General features: G+C 40.3%; 1 protein-coding gene across 1 annotated transcript in view; it reads left to right on the top strand.

Moving 5' to 3' along the window:
* The window catches only part of EPB41L4A (erythrocyte membrane protein band 4.1 like 4A), a 253,773-nt gene that overhangs the window by 150,042 nt on the left and 93,383 nt on the right, over positions 1-10,348 (top strand). The window contains exons 5-9 of the mRNA XM_007451202.1: positions 2,693-2,790; positions 3,980-4,100; positions 6,635-6,722; positions 9,210-9,298; positions 9,855-9,918. Coding sequence (XP_007451264.1) covers positions 2,693-2,790; positions 3,980-4,100; positions 6,635-6,722; positions 9,210-9,298; positions 9,855-9,918 — 460 coding nt within the window. The remainder of the gene's footprint in view (positions 1-2,692; positions 2,791-3,979; positions 4,101-6,634; positions 6,723-9,209; positions 9,299-9,854; positions 9,919-10,348) is intronic.

The raw sequence follows: 10,348 nt of genomic DNA on the forward strand, positions 1-10,348 counted from the left end.
TCTTTCCCTTTCTCTCTGAAGCAAAGTCTTATGGGATTAGGTCCCTCAGTTTCTTTATTTGGCAAAAGATCTTACTATTCAGTCAAATGTTATAAAAGTCTTAATGGAGCAAGACAAATATGCCTCTGTGACCCATTTACTCAAAAAAATACACTTTAGGAAAAGAGATTCCAAGTTAACAATAGAGGAAGGGAGTGCAGCTAAACACAAGTTTCCAGCAAGCAGTAGTAATTCTGGGGAAATGTCTCTATATTTTTGCATTTCAGTTCTGCTAATGTCACTTTACTCTGCTTTTCTCCTCTTCAAGAGGAGCCCAGATGATTATAACAAAGTGGATTTGATATCTAAGATGAGCATTCAGGGAACGGAAAGTAGTAGGGCTGGGAAAGTGAACGCAACTTAAGGAGTGGGGTTAGCCATTGGTAATGGCAAGAGATTTGGCTCAAGAAATAAGCAAGTCTTGTAAGCTATCTTAGGGATCTTGAACTTTGTCCTGAAGGCAAAGGGAAGTGTCTTAAGTTTTGTTTGTTTGTTTTTAAATCAAGGGAGTAACATTATCCTAGTTACCTCTTGGAAGGGTCTTTTGCAAGGGAGATAAGTATGACTAGTGGCAAGGGTAGTGAAGGTTTTAGAAACCCAGTGGTTAGTGACCTGGACTAGGAGATGGAGGAAAGTGTATAGACTCCAAAAAACAGGTTTAGTGATTGAATGTGGGTGCCAGGGGTTACACATTCTCCTGGGTTTCCCTTGCTTATGTGTCTGGAGAACTGTGGTGACATTTACTAAATGAGTAGTGGGGAAACGCAAGGTGTTAGGCAGATTTTCACTTAAGCCTTTGGATACAAAGTTGATTATCAATCTTCTAGAAATAATCAGAGTAGCATCTAAAATTCACTAAGAACTTTGGTTGTGAGCCTTGGGTGAAGAAAAACTTACCACGGCTGATTTTTTTTTTTTTTTTTTTTTTTTTTTTTTTTGTGGTACGCGGGCCTCTCACTGATGTGGCCTCTCCCGTTGCGGAGCACAGGCTCCGGACGCACAGGCTCAGCGGCCACGGCTCACGGGCCCAGCCGCTCCGCGGCACGTGGGATCTTCCCGGACCGGGGCACGAACCCGTGTCCCCTTCATCGGCAGGCGGACTCTCAACCACTGCGCCACCAGGGAAGCCCCCACGGCTGATTTTTATAATTAATTTCCTATGCTTTTTTCCAGCCATTCCCAATGACAGCAAGCGTCACCTTGCAAAGAAAGAGAAATCACAAAAGACAGCCTGGTGTGTGTGTGTGTGTGTGTGTGTGTGTGTGTGTGTGTGTGTGTGTGTGTGAGAGAGAGAGAGAGAGAGAGAGAGAGAGAGAGAGAGAGAGAGAATAAGTGATGGCGGCTGAGGATGGCATGGATAGTTCATTGTATTGGTTCATAAACCTCTTTCACCCACTGGCAGAAAGGCTGAATGGGAGGGATAGGGGGAAAACTAGCTAAGGTTGCATAACATCCTGATTAAGAGAGTGCTAGGGTCACATTGCCTGGGTTCCAGTTCTAGCTATGCTACTTAACTAGTTGCGAGATCGTGGACAAATTTTTTCATCGCTTTGTGTCTGTTAGCTTCTTCATCTGCAAAAGAGATAATAATAGTGCTAACCTCATTTTAAAGTCTTAAATAAGTTATTGTCTGTTAAATACTTGGAATGAGTTACTATATTTACAATGTTTAGAACAGCGGGTAGCAGTATTCTTTATTTATCCATTCATTTATTTATTTATGGTGGCTGTGTTGGGCCTCTGTTGCTGTGCGTGGGCTTTCTCTAGTAGTGGTGAGTGGAGGCTACTCTTCGTTGCGGTGCCCGGGCTTCTCATCGCGGTGGCTTCTTCTGTTGCGGAGCACGGGCTCTAGGTGCGCGGGCTTCAGTAGTTGTAGCACACAGGCTTCAGTAGTTGTGGCACGCACGCTCAGTAGTTGTGGCTCATGGGCTCAGTAGTTGTGGCGCACAGGCTTATTTGCTCCACGGCATGTGGGATCCTCCTGGACCAGGGCTTGAACCCATGTCCCCTGCATTGGCAGGCGGATTCTTAACCGCTGTGCCACCAGGGAAGCCCAGTAGCACTGTTATTATACAAGGTTTTCTTTTAGCAGATGGAATGAGCAAAGCCGCAGATAATGGGCAGCATCTTAATAAGTGGGAGGATTGATGGAATTACATTATAATGACCTTTCTGTCCTGTATCCATGATTTTAGACCCTGATAACACATAGCATATTGGCTGGGTCCTTGTAATTTGTTCATCCAAGTGAGAACATGTTGTAGTGTTAGTGGCAGTGGCAGTGGTGAGAATGGTGAGACTAGCTTGTATGAAACCTCCACGTCAACCTGATGAGGTGTAGATACTTCATGGTCTCATTTTTACCCTTGAAGAGCCTGGCTGTTATGTGAAGCAGCTGCCCAAGGCCAAGAGCTCGTGAGTCCTGGAGCTGGGATGCAATCCAGTTGGTTTAACTTGAGAGCCGGCACTCTTTAGCCACTACCCTGATTGCCTCTGCAGTGTGTGTAAACAGTTCCTGTTCACGCAACGGCCCCCTCACAAAAGAGAAGAAAGTGGCTTTATTTTCGTTAAAGGTGATGGGTTTCAGGGTCTGAAGCTACAGGTCAGGGTAGTGGAAGATATCATTAATCTCTCTTTTCCATTTCTCTTTTAGATATCAGTTTTTCTTGCAGGTGAAGCAAGATGTCCTTCAGGGCCGGCTGCCCTGCCCTGTCAACACTGCTGCTCAGCTGGGAGCGTATGCCATCCAGTGTAGGTTCCACTTAAGTAAATTTACTTCAGAGCTCTTGAGAAGAATGTTTGAATTTTTCTTTTTAAGCAAGTTTATAAAGTTCTTCTTATCAAATGACATTTTGCTAAAAAGAAATTGAATTTAGTCAGAATTCAAGTTTTAATCAGTGTGCCTTCAGAAGGGGTAAAAGTGAAGCCGGTTACATATCCCTTGTAGTGGGTTGCATGGAGTTTTAGTCACAGGAATAGCACTGATTCTTGATTCCGTGGAAGGTCTGAAAATTTGTTCTATTCTACATTCCTCCTGAGTTGATTGATCCCTCTGAGCCGCCCTGCCTCAGAGATCCCACTGCTTCCAAGCGGCTGTTGTGATGACTCCACATTGGGCAGGTGCCATCGCCAGTTTAGAGCGTGGCCCACAGTCCACACCCGTTGTCCGTCAGCTCTTGCCATCAATGTGGCAGCCATGGGGGCAGCTCTAGGTTGCACTGTCGTTTTGGAGGCTGAAGCTGAGGCTGTTTCCACTTATATTTACTGAGCCCCTTCTAAGAATCAAGCAGGGTATGGGGGTGATGAGACAGCACGTTCCTTGCCTGTGTGATTCTTGCAGACCAGAAATAGTTTAGAAAAAATATTCTAGGAAAAATGTTGCATAAATGAACTGGGGAACTGGTTGGGTTTGGAAGGTGGATTAATGTAGGGAGAATTTTTATAAGCATAACATAGTGAGCTCTCTGGTTTCATTTAGTTTCTTTGTGTAAACTGTAATGGGGTTATGTGCAGCATTGTATTATATTTCCATGACCATTATGTGGGGCAAATACGTTTTGAACCACATGATTTATCTCTTGGTGTCATTGTCTGAGAGAGGATATGGTTGTTTTTCACCTCAAGCATTTCCATTATATGTACTTTAAATTCTGTTTACAACATTTTACTTCATATAAACTGGTAAGAATAACTTAAATGAAAATGATAATCATAGTCTTGCAGAAAGCAAAAATTTTATCTTTTTAAGATAAGATTTTGTTTATACTATCCATATATTCTCATCAGAGTTGTTTTAAACTAAAATTAGTTATTATCTTATATAAATTTATTAATAAAGCATTTGAAGAAAATATTTAAGCATGAGAAGAATACTTTTATTCCTGTATTTTTAGGGATATTTTCCTAAAATGGAAAAATTTACGGTTTCTTTCTTTTTTAGCGGAACTTGGAGATTATGATCCGTATAAGCATACTGCGGGCTATGTGTCAGAGTACCGGTTTGTTCCTGATCAGAAGGAAGAACTTGAAGAAGCTATAGAAAGGATTCATAAAACTCTAATGTAAGAATCACATTTTATTAACAATAATCAACATGTTGTACATTAGGGCCCCAGAACTTCATCTTGAAACTAGAAGTTTATATTCTTTGACCAACATCTCTCCATTTCCTGCACAGCACCACCCCATTCCCTACCCCCGCCCCCCAGGGCCTGGTAACCACCGTTCTAGTCCCTGTTTTTATGAGGTTGGCTTTTTTAGATTCCACATGCAGGTGGTATTGTACAAGAATTTGTCTTTATCTGTCTTACTTCACTTAGCATTATGCCCTCATGGTCTATCCATACACTTGAAAGTTGCTAAGAGAGTAGATCTCAAACGTTATCACAACAAAAAACAAATGGTCATTATGTAAGGAGATGGAGGTGTTAGCTATGCTCTGGTGGTGATCATTTTGCAGTATATAAATGTATCAAATCAACATGTTGTACACCTTTAACTTATATAATGTTATATGTCAATTATATCTCAATAAAGCTGGAAGAAAAAGAATCCCACTTTATGTCACATCGCCCATCAACCATCATCTTATGCTATTGACAGGCTTAAGAAAAGTTTCTTAACAAATTCTTCATCTGCGCCTTGAACATTTTTTCTTTTCAAAGTGTTTTTTTTTTTTTTTTACTGCTTATAACACTAAAATGCACATAGGAAACCCAAACAGTTTAAAAAGTATAAAGGAAAAAAAAAGTGTGAAAGAGAGAGTAAATCCCAGTACCTAAAGTCAACATATTTTTAGTTAATGGCCTTTCAGACCTCTCTCTATGCATGATTTCCCATAGAGAAAATTTATTTTATATAGATTTATGTATGTATGATTTTACAATGAAATCATTCTGTACATACCGTATTTTGCAATCTTCTATTTTTTTCAGTCACCAGTACCTTGTGAGATTTATTTTTTTTAAACTATAAATATATGTTATTACCACAAAAGCCTTAATGTATTCTCGATTTGCTCTGTCTTAAGTATGTAAGTTCTTCACAGATACAAGCAAAGCCCTATTCAGTCTCTAGCAATGAATCTGGAGATCATGATGCCAGTGTGGAGCCTCAAGGGGTATTATGTTAACACCACATGCGCTTCTGAGAAATAAACACACTCCACTAGTAGGATTTTCAATTAATGGCCTGCAGCATTGAAGTTATAATTTAATTATAGTTATTTTGGTTAAATCCTCTATACTGATTAACTTTGCTTTATTGCCTCTTATGTAACATTCCCCTTTGAATTTGCTTAGTTTCTTTCAGATGTATTACAGTTAAGGTGAAAAAAAGTGTAGAATTAATCTGGTCAACAAAAAATGTTTGCCTAAAGGATCTGTTTCAGTGAGTAGCACCAGAAGTCAGTTGCTGAATTGCAATCAGAGAAACTAGGCTTTCCACCTTGTATTAACATGCCCCAGAATGCTCTCCAGCCTGGCTCTAGAGTCCTTCGTTTTAAGGTTTCACTGAAGTGGGTGCTAAGAGAGTACCTGTTATAACATTATGAAGGGCACTGTGTTTGGCACATCCTGAGAATACTGATTCTGCTAGGAGTTTCCAAGTACACTTATGTTTTGAAATTATCAGGGAGCTTTGATAAAGGACCTTATCTGTTTCATGGCATGGCATTGACAGCGTGACTGTTATTTCTAAAAGACTAAAGCTTGATCAAGGTTTGGTAGCTTTCTTGTGTCTAATTTGTGGTAAACATTCTTCTTTATAGATTTCAAAAGTATTATATTGCTGGGCTTTCCAGAGTACCATGGCTGAAACATGGGATTGCATTGAAGCAGGATTTCTTAATTTTTAAAACTTTGTGACTCCTTTTGTTAACCATTAAAAATCTCTCTCTCTCTGTCACTCACACACACACACACACACACACACACACACACACACACACACACACACACACACACACACACACACTTCCAGTCATCCATGGAGATTCCTGGCAGATGCTTACCCTCTTTAGGAATGAATGCTATTTTCTGTATATTGTCACCAATGAAGATTTTGGGAAGATTTTTATACTTTGTATTAAGAAAGTGACAAGTACTTTTACAGTTTCTAAAGGACTACACACGTGCTCAGGAGACGCTGATGAGCCCCGGTTGGGTGGTGAGGGCCCATTCTCTTCTTACTCCAACGCTGCTCTCCTTCGTTTGCCTCCCGGTGGAGAGCTGCCGGTACACAGAGACGTTTTACTGTCTGTAAAGGGTATGCTTTTTAATTTGAGTGCTTATATGCTCAGTAATCTCTTTGGGGGTTTCTGAAACTGAGACTTTTTACTATATGTGGGGCTACTGGGATCAGCTATAATGAGCAAAACTAGATTTGGTAAATGAAATCAACTTACAAGTATCACCTCAGAGTATTAAAATTTTGTCACCACGAAGGCAAGAGTCTTCTTGAAATACAAAGGCTTATGTTTCTGTTAGCACAAAGGATTATTTATTTTTCCAGTGAATATAGTGAAAATGGCTTCTGTTCCCTGTGAGGATAGTAGCTATCAGCAAAGTAAGGCTCTTTGTTTTTATGCTGGGCGTAGGGGTCAGGCTCCTCCTGAAGCGGAGCTGAATTATTTGAGGACTGCTAAATCCCTGGAGATGTACGGTGTTGACCTCCATCCTGTCTATGTGAGTAACATTTAATTAACACAAAGTATTTTAAGCTGATGACATTTTCTTAAAAAGTCATTGGAACTCCCAAAGGAAAGCAGCAGTCCTGTTGTTTAGCGAGCAGATGATACTGCTTCATCTGATGTTTTTGAACACAAAGAATCTCTTGACTGGATTAAAGCCTAATGAGTTTTGCATAAAGGTCTGTGATTATATTTCCGTGTGTAGAAAAACAGTTAACTGGGCTTGAAAATACAACCTGGATAACAGCTCCAGAGGGCTTAGCTAAACATCAAAACAGTTTTCAATTGGTCTATAATTGATTATATTAGACAGAAAACAGGAGGATTTTCCAAAAAATAGATTTTATGGCTGAAAAACATTCATAAAAGCACCTGCGGGCTAAAGTAGACTTTAGGCAACAGTATATGTGTAACTGTTGGTGGTTCTATGTTGGATATGCAGGTTCTGTCAATATTAGGGTTACTGCCTACTGTAGTTATTGCTACTGCATAAATAGGAGAATTTTTGCAGTTTTTCTTCAGTGGCTGATGAAAACTTACGGAATATGATCAGTGGGCACTTACTGAGTGTTCAGGATCCAGGTCTTCAACTTTGAGCCACTCCTCTAAGGTTACCAACTGGTTATTCTACACCAGTGAGATTGGAATGTCATTGTCTTTGATTTTATGAGAGTTTAGTTACCAATAGACAAATTTGATTATTTGAGAAAATGGACCAGGTGTCTTATTCTTTACACGAAGTGAATTGCTAAAGATTATACATAGATTGCATGTTTGGCATTTGGTTTATGGAACTCAGTTGGGTTTTTTTTGGAACTCAATTTTTAAGAAACCCTGATAAGACTTACTGTAATGCCAACAGCTCATTGATGTATTCATTTTGTAATATGTCTTTTGCTCATCAGAGTTTGCTAAAACAAATCATCTCATATTATTTGTAAAGAATTAGAAGCATCCCTCGTTATACTGTTAATATGGCAATAAAAGTTACATATTTGGGAGTAGTGGCTCCCTGATAAATTACAGTCTAATCTCATTAAACCATTAAGTGCTCCATACTACTGTCCTTTAAAAATACTTCTAAAACTTTGTGGGGTAATTATTATTTTTTTCTTCTAGCCACATTAATCTTGTTAGGTTTTCAGTTTTTTAAAAAATATATTTTATAGGAAATGTATAAAGAGAGAGTCTTCTACACGATGCCTCTGCATTTGTATAATGTTTATTCTAATTCAAAAATATTTTTTTTGGTGGGAGGTGGAAATTTATGGCAAATTAACCGAATTCGTTAGAATCTTCCATACAATTCTTTAAAATTGAATTTTTAGAACTGAAAGTGGGCAACAGCTGATATTTTTTGAAAATATATTAGTTATCTTATGTTCCTTGGGAATTTGACTTTGCAGGCTGTTATTTGACCTTAGGGTAGAAAAAAGATGGGTACAAACACAATTCTCTGTGTGTTCTTGGTATCCACTCTGTGACCTTTTCATTTCAGAATCCCATTTTCTTTTTTTTTTTTTTGCGGTACGCGGGCCTCTCACTGTTGTGGCCTCTCCCGTTGTGGAGCACAGGCTCCGGACGCGCAGGCTCAGCGGCCATGGCTCATGGGCCCAGTTGCCCCGTGGCATGTGGGATCTTCCCGGACCGGGGCACGAACCCGTGTCCCCTGCATTGGCAGGCGGGCTCTCAACCACTGTGCCACCAGGGAAGCCCAGAATCCCATTTTCTTAATTGGGATTTGTTATTGCCCGGAAATGAAGGGTTTCTAGTCTTTACCTACCAGAAGAGATCGTATTTTAAAATATTTGAGCAGTCTTAAAGTCACAAATGGAAATAGGAAGCAGCATGCTGGAGACCTCAGAAAATCCATGTGTATGTCTGCAGGTGGCTGCCTGAGGTTTCTGGGGAGGGCGGTGGTGAACCAGGACTCATGACTGTCCCGATCAGAGAGTAAGATCAAGACGAGTCCTTGGAAGGGGCCCTTGAGAGCAGCCAGTGGTTGTCAGTTCTTGGCTGCACAGGAGAATCACCTGGAGCATTTATGTGTTTTTGATACCTGGGCCCCTTCATTACAGATTCTCATTTAACCAGTTTTGATGATACCCAGGCATCAGCATTTTAAGCTGCATGAGGGAATCCTGGTTAATGTGCAACCAGGGTTGAACACCACTGTAGAAGCAACACGGGGTGACTCAGTCAGTGTCTGGATTGGTAGGTAGTCCAGGTTCTCTTAATGAACTGAGGTGACCAGTTAGAAAGCACTAAGAAAAATTTTCTTAAAAACTTTGAAAAAAGTTTTCAATGTGTGTGGTAGCACATTAGCTACCATGATAGCTTAGCTAGCTTTCTAAGCTGATGTCTTTCAAAAACCAGATCTAGTATTTATGCAACAGATTATGTGTGTATGGCTAGTTACAGTTTGAGAAAGAGTTTTTACATGAACAAATTTATGGTTATAAACATATGTTTGTCTTTGTAGGGAGAAAACAAATCTGAGTATTTCTTAGGATTAACTCCGGTTGGTGTTGTTGTCTACAAGAATAAAAAACAAGTGGGGAAGTATTTCTGGTAAGTTTAACTTGAGGGCAGAGTTGGTATTAAAGTTGTACGCTGTATGTATTTGGCTTATGGGACTTGTATGCTATTGAAAGAGTTGGGGAAAGGCAAACAGGTACATTTCCAGTGGTTGACAAATAAATGAGTGAACTTGGCTATAAGTTTTCTTCCAGTGCATATCAGTGTATCTTTTCTCTGTAAATTTCAGGTATTTTGATTCTGGACTCTCTTGTCCATGGAAGCTGTGTGTAGTAGGATTTCCTACCCATTCCAGGGTAGTCTGTGGGCCCAGGACTCCTCTGAGTTCTAACTCTAAATGGGGAAGGATCTGAGAGAGATAGGGGAGCCCATAGCACTCCACTGTGTCTGGGAAGGCAGCACCACCAGGGCCTGGGGACTCCAAGCTTGTCTGCATTTACTGGAGAAGCCCAGGAGAGTGAGAATGGAGTTTTGTTCAAGAAGGTGTCCAGAATGAAGGATGTACAGGGAACTCTCTCCAGTTACAGTAGCAGTCTAGAAGCCAGTCTTTTTCTGCTGAATACTTCCCACTATCTGTTTTGCTTTTCAGGCCTCGGATTACAAAGGTTCACTTCAAGGAGACACAGTTTGAACTCAGAGTACTGGGAAAAGATGTAAGTTTGTGTTTAGTGCTTAGCTTCCCTGAGACGGGAAGTCTTGTCTACTCATTGATAACTTAGAAGACACGGTGAAGTAAAACCGCCGTGTTTTCTTCAGCTGCAGCCACATGGAAGGAGGTTAACTGACTCATGTGAACAATTTGTTAAGGAAGGGAAGGGGAAATGAGTAGGAATGAATGAGCTGGTAATGGAGAAATGTCACTTCAGTTTTAGCAAAGGAAAAAAAATAACCTTTCTAGGGCACAGGAGAGAATAGGATGTGATTATCATTATTAGTGTAATTCGATCTTCAGTATGGTCTATGAAGGTAAGATTCATGTAATTAGAAGGGTGCAGCCTGCATGCGGGATAAAACGTGTCCTAATTTTGTCCCGAAGTCAATTGAACAACAACCTGTAGGGAGTCACACTTCTGTTCTTTCCCT

The sequence above is a fragment of the Lipotes vexillifer genome, unplaced genomic scaffold, assembly GCF_000442215.2.
Source record: "Lipotes vexillifer unplaced genomic scaffold, Lipotes_vexillifer_v1.1 scaffold91, whole genome shotgun sequence".
Classification (NCBI taxonomy): Eukaryota; Metazoa; Chordata; class Mammalia; order Artiodactyla; family Lipotidae; genus Lipotes; species Lipotes vexillifer.